We start from the raw sequence: 13,295 nt of genomic DNA on the forward strand, positions 1-13,295 counted from the left end.
GTTGCTCCGCAGCATGTGGGATCTTCCCGGACCAGGGCTCGAACCCGTGTCCCTGGCATTGGTAGGCAGATTCTTAACCACTGTGCCACCAGGGAAGTCCCCAACTGCCATTTCTGAGGTGCCATGAGCAAAAGCAGGGTACTGTGCATGATTCCTGCACGCTGAACCACCAAGGCGGTGGGCAGATCACCCAGGCCACCCTTTTCCACCTGACCCACCAATCCTCCCCTACCCTCACCCCATTTAAAGGAACTAGACCACCTTCCTTAGGAAGCGAGCAAGGGCACCGGTTTGTCATTCTCGCTGTCTCCTGCTGCAGCACCAGTCCCAATAAAACCTTGCCTGAATTTCTCATATTGCCTCTTACCAATTTCTATTGATTAAATAATCCAGGAGCCCAGGTTGGTAACATAATGGGTGTCTTCATTTTCATTCTCTGATAGTCAAGCTTCTTTCAAAATATCCAAGCTCTCCAAGGTCAGCTAGAAATTCATTTGCCTCTCATCTGCCAGTTAAGACAGAGTGTTCCAGAAGTGGGTATAGGAGTCAGGCAAAGAAAATTAAAGCTAGGATTAAGAGCTACTGCTAAAGACAGATCAATCTGAGATAAGATAAAGCATATTTGAAGTCATAGTTCATGGAAATCATGAATAATTTTAAAAAATGGATTCAGGACAACTTTACAGATATGTGGTAGAGCCCTTAGCCCTTTCAGATCTTATCTGAAAACCAACAGGGAAATGCAGGGGATTATTAGAAAAACTATAATCAGAAATACTGCCTGGACGCAAACTGGACCCCCAGGTCCCTAGTTCTTTGTGATGTCAAATAGATGATGGTAATTTGGGGGCATTTATAGCAGTTCCTTTAGCATTCGCCCGGGAAAAGGGAACATGCATTTAGTAGAAGGTGACATGTTGAAATGCACAGTTAAATTTATTAGCCTGAAACAGGAGACAGGTTTTTTTGTTTTTTTAAAGGACTTTTGCCATTTTTTAAAAAAATTTTTATTTATTTATTTATGGCTGTGTTGGGTCTTCGTTTCTGTGTAAGGGCTTTCTCTAGTTGCAGCAAGTGGGGGCCACTCCTCATTGTGGTGCGCGGGCCGCTCATTATTGCAGCCTCTCTTGTTGCGGAGCACAGGCTCCAGACGTGCAGGCTCAGTAGTTGTGGCTCACGGGCCTATTTGCTCTGCGGCATGTGGGATCCTCCCAGACCAGGGCTCGAACCCGTGTCCCCTGCATTGGCAGGCAGATTCTCAACCACTGCACCACCAAGGAAGCCCCTAGGAGACAGGTTTTTGTGTTGGGAGAAAAGTTTGGATTCAGGTAAATTCAGCGCTGCCCTTTACTGTACTACCTATGAGACTTTTTGAGTCGGTTTCTTCACTGTTAAATAAGAATAACCAGGGGCTTCCCTGGTGGCGCAGTGGTTGAGAGTCCGCCTGCCGATGCAGGGGACACGGGTTCGTGCCCCGGTCCGGGAAGATCCCACATGCCGTGGAGCGGCTGGGCCCACGAGCCATGGCCACTGAGCCTGCGCGTCCGGAGCCTGTGCTCCACAACGGGAGAGGCCACAACAGTGAGAGGCCTGCATACCACAAACAAACAAACAAAAGAATAACAAGTTCTTCACAGAGTTGTTACAGATTGAAAGTTGCAACTATTCCTAGTATAGTGCCTGGTATGTACCTGTATTTAGTAAATTCGTGATTATAACAAAATAATTAAGCAGCTACTATATTCCAGGCATTGCTGCAAGTCCTGGCACACAGCAGTGAAGAATTAGACCAAGTCCCAGCTCTCAGAAAGCTCATGTTCTAGAGGGAGATGACAAACAATAAACAAATAATCCAGTGTATGTTATGTTAGATGATAAATGCAATTGAGAAAGTTAATGCAGAGTAAAGGGGATAAAAAGTGAAGGGGGCCACCTAGAATCAATGCTGCTTTCTCTTCCTCCTCGTTTCCAGGCTACCCTGGGGATCATCTTCTCAGAGTCACTGAAGTTCTAACTTTCTTAAACTGTGAAATGGAAAAAATAATAATGGAACTGTGCATGGCTTTATTTTTTTAATAAAATTAAAGTTCAGTCTCTCCAAACTTTGATTTGTTTAGAACTTTAGAGCAGAGAGAAAAAGGCAAGATTGCCAAGAAGGCTTGCCGATTTAACATTGACAAAATATTTGAAAGTTGTCCAAAGCTATAGGCTGTAGTGAAGTGTAAAGGAACTTCACTGGAAAAAAAAATTATGTATATAAAAACAAAAACATGTACCGTAGAAGAAGCAACGGGCAGAGGCTCTCAGGAGACCTGGAATGTCACTAAGGCTCTATTCTTCCTTAGCTGTGGAAATCATGCAACTTCTCTGTGCCTCTTTGTTTCCCTGGCCATAAAGTGATGTGTAGAGGCCACCAGTTCTACAGTTATCCTCTACCCTGACATTACTACCTGACTTTTGTTTTTGAGAACTGAAACACGGACCGTGACATTTATTTCTGTTCTGATTCATTTTTGTTTTTTAAGCGGATGTTGGACTCTAAGGATTCCCTTTTTAGGTACAGAGTTCTCCTTGGCAATAAAATGCAGATTCCTGCTCAGCATCACTCTTTTTCTGGGACAGGGAATGGGTTAGAAAATGTTAACAAGCCAAAGTCTCTTAGGACTTTGAAAAAGGCTTTAATGATTTCTTTCCTTTCACTTCCTCATGCCTCACTTCTTTGGGTGACGCTTTGAAAGCACATTGGTCACTATTGTGGTAAAAATGTTAAAATGATCAACAACATGATATTATTGGAAAAGGACCAAATCATGTCAAAAGTGAATGGAACGGTGCATGCCGAGATCTTTACTCAAACATACTTTTAAAATCCTGTTTGACGCTCTTGATATGAATAATCTGTTATTGTTATAAAAACTAAATTGCGTTTTGTCAAACACCTCATTTCAACTAGTTAGAAGGAGAGAGACCTCTGAAAACAATCATGTTTTAAATAATACTGCTTTAAAAATTGTTTTACCAGGTCTAGTAGTTTTCCAGTGTCATCTTTTGTTTTACATTAAAGAAAAAACACTTCTTGCTTTATTAAAAAGACATTTTTCACTAGACGGTGTCAGTTTTTGTTTTAATATTCCTGCAAGCACAGTCAGATGGCAAAGTAAGCTGGCATATTGTATTTATTTGAATCACCCTCCAATGTCCAACCCTAAGAGAAAAATAGCCCAAAATTCTGCAGACAAGTTTCTTTTCTGAGATTCTGCAAAGAAGTGATCTGTGAGCTAGTAGTTACCCAGTGAATGCAGACTGAAATCCCAAAGATTCATTTCAGCACTTGCAAAATAAATCAGGAGCATTTGCTTTTACAATTTCTTCTTAGCGTTAAGTTCTCCATAGAAACATTAGCCACGACAGAGTTTTAAAACCTCCCCAGAGCCTTCAGAGAAGAGCTGACCAGCTGGAACATGAACTTACAACTATTCTCCTGCAGACCACCTATTTTTGCTTTAACCTTCACTTTCTACCATTAACAGATATTTACTTTATTTATTACATTTGGTGATATCTCTATGTGTCGATGACACCAACTTGTTTGTATTAAAACTACCCCTTTATCACACTGGCGTCAATCAACCTCACTGAAGCTCTCCTTACTTCCCTCTTCTGCTTCTGCCAGAGCCCCTTCCACCAGGTATCAGCACCTTCCAGCTGCCCCACTCAAATCCATCCTATAACCTGCTGCAAGAGTCCCCTTCCCTATACTCCCTTGCATCATGCAGCTCCCATACCCCAAACCTTTGAGCTCTCAAATGCTTCTGTGATAATATCCCGTCCTCTTTGCCCATATTCAGTGTCCTCCATGATCTGATACCAGCTTCAAATCCCCCACCCTCAGCCAACCTCATGCCCCACTCCATTGTCCCTTGTCGTTGCCTGTCCTCCAGGAGTAGGCATTCTCCTTCCAACTCTTCTTCAAGGTCTACCTCAAACCGTATGTTCAAACCCTATCACCTTCCTTGACCATTCCAGTTTACAGTGACTTTCCTAACACCTCTAAATACATAGACTAGGCACTTTTTCTTTTTTCTTTTTTTTTGTCTACACCGCGCAGCATGTAGGATCTTAGTTCCCTCACCAGGGATCAAACCCTGGCCCCTGCAGTGGAAGCTCCAGAGTCCTAACCACTGGACCACTAGGGAATTCCCTAAACTACCCACTTATTTGGGTCCTAAATCATACGCTCATACTGAAAATTGATATGTGTGAGCTCTAATTGTAGTACTTAATACATGGAATCATAGAGGTGAAATGAACTTGAGATATCTGATTCAACATGTCCAGAAACACAGGAAATTCCCCTTGAACATGCCCCTGTCTGAGTGAACACTGACTGACAGGGTGCTGTGCCTCAAAATGTGGCCATTTCACCTTTGAATTGCTCTTATAAAAAGAGGCATCTGCTTATTTATTTATTTTTGGCTGCATTGGGTCTTTGTTGCTGCACGCGGGCTTTCTCTAGTTGTGGCGAGCGGGGGCTACTCTTCCTTGCGGTGAGCGAGCTTCTCATTGCTGTGGCTTCTCTTGTTGCAGAGCATGGGCTCTAGGTGCACAAGCTTTAGTAGTTGTGGCACGTGGGCTCAGTAGCTGTGGCTCACGGGCTCTAGTGCGCAGGCTCAGTAGTTGTGGCGCATGGGCTTAGCTGCTCTGCGGCATGGGGGAATCTTCCCAGACCAGGGCTCAAACCCATGTCCCCTGCATTGGCAGGAGGATTCTTAACCACTGCGCCACCAGGGAAGCCCGAGGCATCTGCTTTTTAAGGGAGAAAAGGCCCACTCAGCCCATTCCAACCAGGGGAGTGGGATAGAACCTCCTTGCTCTCCCATGGGAAGACACTTCCCTGAGTCCAGCTGAGATGCCTCGTGCTTATTTTCTAACATTACAGGGGAACTTGTTAGAAATGCAGATCCATGAGCCCCAGTCCAGACCCAACTGAACTGGAAAGTCTGAGGGTGGGCCCCCAGAATCTGAGTTTCAACAAGTTTGAGAAGGACTGCAGCTCCCACGTGAAATGGAAACCAGCTGGCCACCCTCTATCTTTGCAGACTACAAAATGGTTAGTGTCAGTATGCCACCTTTTCTCCAACGAAATCATCTCTTATAACTCCAATTAGTTTATTTAGCCAGCCAATTATTTTATTTAGCAACCCATACATTCCACATTTGACAAGCAGGTGAGGACACGGGTTTAGAAGAGTCCACATTCCTCCAGATCTTATCACTCTGAGGCACAAAGAGAAAAATAGCTCCAGGTGACTGCATGAAAACAAAACAACCCCCCCCCCCCCAATCTTTAAAAACTGCCACAGGTAGTTTAGTTTCCTTAAAAGCTAAGCCGGAAAAGGTTTTTGTGGTGTGCGACCCCAGCTGGGCTGGGCGACAGTTCTGTACTTGGGGGAGGGCAGCGGGCCCAAGGTGATCCGAGGATGACTCGCAGTTGTGTTTTGAGTGGTTGCTCAGCGAGTGTTTATCTTGTCCCTCCAGCAAACACACACTCTCAGTTTCTGGTCATGAAAGGGGAACCCGGTATTTTGTAGACAAGGAGTCACAGAAGCAACGTTCGAGGGGAAAAAAGGAAAAAAAAAAAAAGTCAAGGCGCAATCTCCCCAGACGAAAAGGAACCGCGCTGTTTGTCCTTCTGTAACCGAGCAACACCCTGGGCGGCTGGGGCTGGCTGTGTCTTCTGCGGTTTCTCTTGCTCTTCTCCGCAGAGGTTCACTTCCACCCTCTAAACGCTCCACAAGTGAAAAAGCAGGCGGGGCGGCCGCGGGCCCCAGTGGCAAGGCATCCCGGCCCAGGGCCCCGTGCAGCCCCTTCTTCCAGCCGCGGGGCCGGACAGGGGCGGGTCCAGGCGGCCGGGCGCTGCGCCCCGCGCGCGGTAGAGGTCGCTGCGCCGCGGCGCGCGCTCTCACCGCGGTGGATAACGGGGCCGGGCTGTAGGAGAAAGGAAACCTGCCCGGGAGGCGGCGGCGGCGGCCCGGAGCGAGCGAGGGAGGAGAGTTCACTTTTGCTCCGGTGTCAGCGCGCGGCGGCGGCAGCGGGCGCTGACGAGGGAGCACCGAGCGAGCGGGGCGCCCATCTCGGGGCGGCCAGGGGAGGGCCGCGAGAGGCCGGATACTAGCGCGCCGGCTGGGCGCGGAGCGGCGAGCCTGGCCAGCGAGGGGAGCCGCGGGGGGCGCGCCGCGTGCGGGCCCCCGGAACCGCGCAGGATGCCCCACGAGGAGCAGCCGTCCCTGCAGAGACCCCGCTACGGCTGTAAGTGCGCCGGGCGCGCGGGGTTCCACTGGCCTTGGGGAGCTCTCTCCCTACGGGAGGGTTGGAGAAACCGAGGGAGCCGGGTGCGCGCCGCGGAGGAACCGGAGGGCAGCGGCTGGGTGGCTGGCAAAGTTGGGAGCTGGAGTTGCAAAGGCTAGTGAGCGGCGTCCTCCCGCTCTCCCCACAAATTCCTAATCCCCAGCTGGCACCCCAGTCCTCTACCCCGCACACCCCACCGTGGCGCGAGGCAGAGCTGGGTCTGCGCCCTGGGACACACCAAGTTGGGCGTTTAAGGGTATCAGGTGAGGAGCCCTCGGAGCTCCTGGACGTTGCCGGCTCGGGCCAGGGGGTGGCGTAAGGGACCCTTTTCTTCCAACTCAGAGGGGAGGAAAGTTTGTTTGCTGTGGCTGCAGGTGGGCTCCGCTAGTAGTGTGCCCGCGCATTCTGCTACTAGCAACGTCGGCTTTCCTGGAAGGGGCGGTGTTTCCTCCTACCCCGCCCCCTCGTGCTTCACCTGGGCCGCAAGAGCCAGTGTGGGCCCCACAGGTGGGAGTCCTTTCCTGCTGCGGCTGAAAGGGACACCTCGCCCATCCCCCCCGTGCGGCGCGCGGGAGGATTGCAGCCGGGACAGGACGCGGCGCTGGGCTCCCCGGGATCCGGTTGGAGCCGCGTGACTTGAATGAGGTAGTGTCGATTACCCAGCCAGGGTCTACCCTCGGAAAGAGGTTGCTTTGGCGGATCTTGAGTGGATAGAGCCAGATGAGAACTAACCACACGGCTTCATGTGCAGAGTTCAGAGTCTTTACCAAACCTGTGTCAGGAAGTATTTCCTTTAAAACAAACAGAAAGTTGGCACGCTCTCTCAACAGGGTTGGCCCTGTCAGTGATCCCTGTGGCGGATCACAGGTTAATCTTTTGCCCAGGCTGGCCTTGGTGGCAGGGGTACCAGGCTTGGGTTAAGATAGTGAACCCTGCTGCATGTTTTGTGGTTCTGGCTGGTTGTGAGGGCCACAGGCTTGCCTAATAAAGGGGAGTAGTCACCGTGCTCACCCTCCCTTTCCTCCCCGCCAGTCTTGGAATGGAGCATCAGAGATGAGAAGTTAATTTTCCCAGGTGACCTTTTCTGTGTCAGCCAGTGAGAAGGCAGCCTGAGGAGTCAGCTGCAGCCTCTGTACTCTAGGGAAATGCATTTAACAAGTAACCCGGCCCTGCCCTTTGCAGCCTTAGTTTGCACTTTGCCTAACCAACACAGAGGGCAGAGTTCCTTGCGGTGGGATGTGCTCATCCGGAGTGGTGTCAACCATCTTCAGATAGGTGAAAGTCCTTTATGTGTCAGGCTCCCAGAATGTATGGTAGCTTCACTGTGTCAAATGATAAGATGGCCACAGTGTGTAGAAACTAGGCGAGTATGAATTTAAAAATGCGTTTTGATATCACATTTTAAACCACGATCTGTTTGCTGTGTCGTCCCTCACTAGTTCAGTGTGCTGGGCAAACTTGCAGTGCCTGCAGTGCATTAATGTGGCAGTTCCATCTGTTTCCCTGCGTGAGCGTCTGTGATGGCCCTTGGTTTTCATTGAATGCACCTGAAGTTTTAGAGCGCTCTTAGAAGCGGCAGTCTAGGAGAGTCAGATCCCACAAGCATGAAGAGCATTGCACATCGGCACATAGCCCCTTTTTTTGGAAATTCTCGTCCAGCTTTTCTCACGAGTCTGGTGTAATAGGTGATGTGCCGTCTTGTTGGAAGTTATTTTGTGAGGTGTTCCTATAGAACAAAGATGAAATATTAGCTCACTAATGTAATTCTGCAGAGAAGATATGGAGAAAGGAAAAGGGTGAAGCTGCTATACTAATTTAGACGTGAGTAGAATATTATATTACAACCAGAGTATCTTTCTACAATCAAAACTAAATTTAATTGAAAGTTATGCATAGGTATGATTTGCAAAATCATTTTTGTGCTGTTGTAACAAACTGTGATGTATTTGCTAAAGGAGTTCTGAAAACACGTTGCCACCACGATCTGTCAAAAGTTTTATTCCAGTTACTTGAGAGTTAAAAAGACCAGCGATAGCAAAGAGGGGCTTTGTGACTAGATGTAGATGATTTCACTCATCACTGATGATCCAGTCAGCATTTAAGTGGCTCCTGTGGGGCAGTAATCAATATGTCTGTGGCAGGAATTGTGGTTTTCTACCCTCTGCAAAACTTCTTTCCTTTCATGAGAAACGTTGTAAATGACGTGTTTCACTATTTGCTTCTCTTTAAAAGTGTAGCGTAAGCCCAGCATGGGTGTGTTTATGTGTGTGTTGCAGGGGAAGGTTCTGGCTGATGCTCTGAGCTTTTGACTGATGCTCTGGTCTGCATGGTGAGATTTCTGAAACAACTGGTAACTGGTGTGTTTCAGTGGTCAACACAACTAAGCCTCTTATCCCTTTCCCAGTACTAGAAATTGAAGTTCTGAACTGTTAAATTCAGGTGTGTAAAACAGGGTTGAGGGCTTCCCTGGTGGCGCAGTGGTTGAGAGTCCGCCTGCCGATGCAGGGGACACGGGTTCGTGTCCCGGTCCGGGAAGATCCCACATGCCGCGGAGCGGCTGGGCCCATGAGCCATGGCCGCTGAGCCTGCGCGTCCGGAGCCTGTGCTCCGCAACGGGAGAGGCCACAGCAGTGAGAGGCCCGCGTACCGCAAAAAAAAAAACAAAAAAAACCCAAAACACAGGATTGAATACATCTGTGTTTAGGGCAGCTTGGTTCTAACGGTCTATCAGTGCTTTTCTTTGGAGGCAGAGGGATGTATGCAGTGTTGCCCTGCCATGCTGTCTGTAATAGACAAAAAGTCAAGTCCCTCCTACATGCAACTAATGTTTTGGTTGAGCTTTTCAAAAGGTTCTTTCAGGTCACCAGCTAAAGTGTTATTTTAGTATGCCTTTAACTTTAATTACACATGCCCTTAGCCCAAATGACTTGTTTGGGAGAGTTTAAGCTTGTAATATCCAGTTTGTTGGAGAGTTTAGTGTTGCTTAAGGTGTTAGCAAACGCCTTTTTTCCTCTAGGGAACCATTGGTTTGCTTTTGCCCCTCACCTTCCACTCCATAAGCTTTTCAGCAGCTCATTTTATTTAAAAGGCTAGTATACAGGCAGATCTAATGCTTACCAAGTCTTCTCGGTGATCAAAGGAGAAACAAAGGCCACTCAACTTCTGATCTGAGTCAGGTAAGTCCTACAGGTTAGGCACTTAAGCATGGGGTGTGGAATTTAAGTTGGTGAATTTACCAAGTGCTTGTGTGTTTCACGTGCTCTTGTTATCACCTGCTTATTATGACCTCTGAGAGGGCCAGGGGTTTTCCCGAAGCTGAAACCCCCTGATACTGTCTCAAAACCCCACAGCTAGCTGGTGACAGAGGGAGTTTGGAAGCCAGTGCTGTCAGACCCTGAAGCCTTTTCTCACTGGCTGTTGCCATTTGCCTCTCTTGACTCATCAAACGGGGCTTCGCCCCTCCTTTCTCTCTGTTTCAGGTGTTTGTCCTGATTTTCTCAAACTGCAGAAACCTGTAGCCATTTGGATAGTGTGCTCTTTTAAAAGAAGATGGGTGGTATTCTCTCGAGTTTAATTTGGTTTTTTTACCCCTAAGGAAAAGTATGAAAGAATACATGGGCTTTTCGTAGAGTACATCTAGGCTTCAGTAAAACATTCTATGCATATGCAGAGACATCCCATCTCATTGTGAGGCACTGAAATGAAAGAAAGACTTTTCCATAATATAGCTGCATGCTCCAATGATTCCAAATAGGATAATTTGTAAAACACACTTTATCACATATACTGGCCGTGCCTTAAAGTCTAGGGTTGATGAGAAATCAAGCGGAAGTTTGCAGGGGATTGACTGACCAGTGAGCCGAGGCTTTTTCCCTTTAGTGTTCCATTTCGTTTTTCTCCCTTGAAAGGCAGAATGGCGTCAGTGAAGTGACAAAAGCTGTGGTGTTGAGTGGATCCTAGTTGAAATCCTGACTTGCCCATTAACTGCCTGAGTAGCCTGGGGGTTTCTCTTCTACCTTGAAGGATGGTGTTTTCCACTCCTGTGACAGTGGCTGGTGTGGTTCCTTGCACATAGAGCTAAACGCATTGTAGTGACGTCAGTCAACTGAGCACCTAACATGTACAACACATTGCCGACGAAGGGAAAATGACTGAGACGGTTACAGCTTTACAGCTTATAAGAGAATCTGGAAGGTGAAGAGTAATGCCTATACTTTTACTAGTGTACTTCCAAGTTCTGTGGAAGTGAAGACACGAGAGTGACGGATTTGGGTGGGGAAATGGGAAGGCGTCATGAAGGTTGTGACCACGACCTGGAGGGAGGTCAGAGGGAAAACTGAAAGGCGTTCCCGTGTATTTGTTGCATGAGTATTTTGGGGGGGATGACGCTTAGGAGGTGTGGATAGGTGCTGTGGAAAGGAGGTGTAGCCAGAGGGGAATTTATCATGGAATCCTTTATTTGTAGGCAACAAAAGGCAGAGCTGTCCTAAGAGTAGCTTGATCTAGTCTCTCACTGAAGTATCTCGCTCTTTGAGAGGTCTTTTTTTGGCAAGTGACCTGATGAAGTGGGAAGCGCGGGTGTGCTTGGAATGCATGGGGTTGGAAAGAGCAGGAGGGTGGGTGAGGTTTGGGGACGTGTGCGTCGGGGGGTGCCCTCTCTCTCGTTGCTCAGAGGACCCTTCACCATGCTTCTAGGTTGGGGAATTCTTTTTACTGCCAGGTTGCTTCTGCCAGATAGTTCCGCCAGATAGTTCCACTTGGGATAGGCTAGAAGTAAATCATGATGATGCTTCTGGAACTGGTGGCATCCAACGAATACAAAGAGAGGTAGGTCTGGACCCTCACCGGAGCCTAACAGACTCCAGCCAGGGAGACAGACAGCTAACTCCAAACCATTTCAGAACGTAAATTCTCTGAAAACAGGTTAAAAAAAAAAAATGGTGTAATTACAGCAGGGCAAGGACAGCGAAATTATCTAGGGGGTAGGGCTTCTTCTCCCTCTTTTTTTCCTCATACTCTCCATTACTTAATGGCAATTTTGACTTCTGAAATTTCACTGGAGGTTTAGGGCAGTCACAGGAGAACATCTCAGTTTGGTTGAAAGTGGCTAATGCCGAGTTTCCAGTTCATTAGCAGGTCCTCAGATTGGACTACACTCTCACTGGACTCTCCCTTAACTTTACAGTCATGGGTTGTGCATGGCCCTTCTTTCCAAGGTGACCAAGGGCACTGACAGCTGTTTCTCCGGTCAGTGCAGTGGCTTTGCTGGAGCAGTTCCTGGAGCAGCAAGGGCTGTAGAGCATCACCTGGGAACCTGTTGGAAAGGCGAATCCCCTGCCCCACCCAGACCTCCTGAGTCGGACAGTGTGTGTGTGGGGGTCCTACAAGGGCTTCTGATGCACTGCTCTAGTGCCAGGGTGAAAAAGCATCCCTAATACACAGGTTACCCTCTCCACAGTGCTTGCAAGTTTTTGTCATGTAAGTAAAAACACGTGAGCACGTCACCAAATGCTTTATTTACAGTGTGCCTTGTGTGTTTGACTTGAGCACACACATGCATGGCATACAAACCCCGGCATTGATTTCTGGACAGGTTTGTGTTTATTTTATAGGATCTGTTTCGGTATGGCGTTAAGATTGCTTTTCTCCCTTCTGGGAAACAAATGTGATTTAGAAGATAAAGTGCCAAATCTCCACTAACTAGGGATTAAGTGACATCAATTCCCCAGGGATCTCTAGGGGGAGGTGGTGCTCTCTGGAGCCATTGGGAAGGCTGAGTGAGCTGGGGAACCTGTTTGTGGAATAAGGAAGGTCCCAATCCTGGCCATTCTGGACTTTAATCCTTGTAGGGTGGGACCTGGACAGTAAGGGTTGAAAGTTGTCTCTTCCCTCCATTTTTTTCATCCAGGACAACTTCAAGTGTTCTTCATTCATTCACAACTTTGAGAGCAGTTGAGTATGTTAGCAGAGATACTATCTGATAGGAATTATTAGTGCACCTAGGTCATGCCCACATTACAGAAAATTACTGATCTGTTTATTTTTCTATTGATTAAAGATAGGAGGACATTCCTCTGATTTTTTTGCTTAGGATCCCCAAAGAGGACTTTTAATTGTTCTGCTTTTTCCATTACTCCTGAATCTCTAAAGAAGGACATTTTTATATCATTTTTTGCACATTAAGGCAGATTAGTTCCTGATAATTTGGGCTCACTTCTCATTTTATTGCCAATATGAACTCAGTCTTACATAATGTTCAGGCAGATCCTTAGTCATCTTCATATAAATGGACTTGATTTGCATGTGATTGAAGCAACAGAAGTTTGAAATACTTAAGGAATGCTTAGGTTCAGTACCTAGCTGGTAACCTGGAACCCTGGTACCTAGAAGACACTCAGTCAATATTTGCTGCTGTGACAGATTTTACTTAAAGTGTCAGCACTGCACTGTTGGTCTGAATGAGGAACTTGTTTCTATTATCTGTTAAATTAAAGATAATCTCAAGAGTTTGACTGCCAGGCAAATATTTAATGTTGAGTTAAATTTGCTTTCACCCTCTGTGGAACCTAGGCAAGTTATTTTAATTTCTCTGTGCTTCCGTTTCCACCCCTCTAAAGTGTAGATGGGAAAGTGCATGCTCAGAGGGTTAAATGATTCAATGCACTTTCAGAATGTGTCTCCATGGTGCCCGCACTTGACTGGTGGGGGAGGGGTGGCAGTAGTATTGCTCTCATCTCTGCTGCCCCTTGCCTGTCTCCCCACCTCCTTGCCCTCTTCTCACTTTAACAGAAAGTGGATTTAAAATCTTGGCCCCATATATGTTTTTTAAATTGAGATATAATTGACATAAACATCCCATGCTTTCTTGAACGTATATACTCAACGGGAAAATAGTTATCTGTATGGAAGTGGAGTCAGTCTATCAGTTTGGGTGGAGATCAAATTCT

General features: G+C 47.2%; 1 protein-coding gene across 2 annotated transcripts in view; it reads left to right on the top strand.

The window, feature by feature from the left end:
- Positions 1–5,955: 5,955 nt before the first annotated feature.
- IQGAP2 (IQ motif containing GTPase activating protein 2) overlaps positions 5,956–13,295 on the top strand; it is a 293,990-nt gene continuing 286,650 nt past the window's right edge. For both annotated transcript variants that reach the window (XM_067731039.1, XM_067731040.1), the window contains exon 1: positions 5,956–6,309. In XM_067731039.1, the coding sequence (XP_067587140.1) occupies positions 6,264–6,309 (46 nt within the window). In that variant the 5' untranslated portion in view covers positions 5,956–6,263. The remainder of the gene's footprint in view (positions 6,310–13,295) is intronic.

This window comes from Pseudorca crassidens, chromosome 3 (assembly GCF_039906515.1).
Source record: "Pseudorca crassidens isolate mPseCra1 chromosome 3, mPseCra1.hap1, whole genome shotgun sequence".
Taxonomy (NCBI): domain Eukaryota; kingdom Metazoa; phylum Chordata; class Mammalia; order Artiodactyla; family Delphinidae; genus Pseudorca; species Pseudorca crassidens.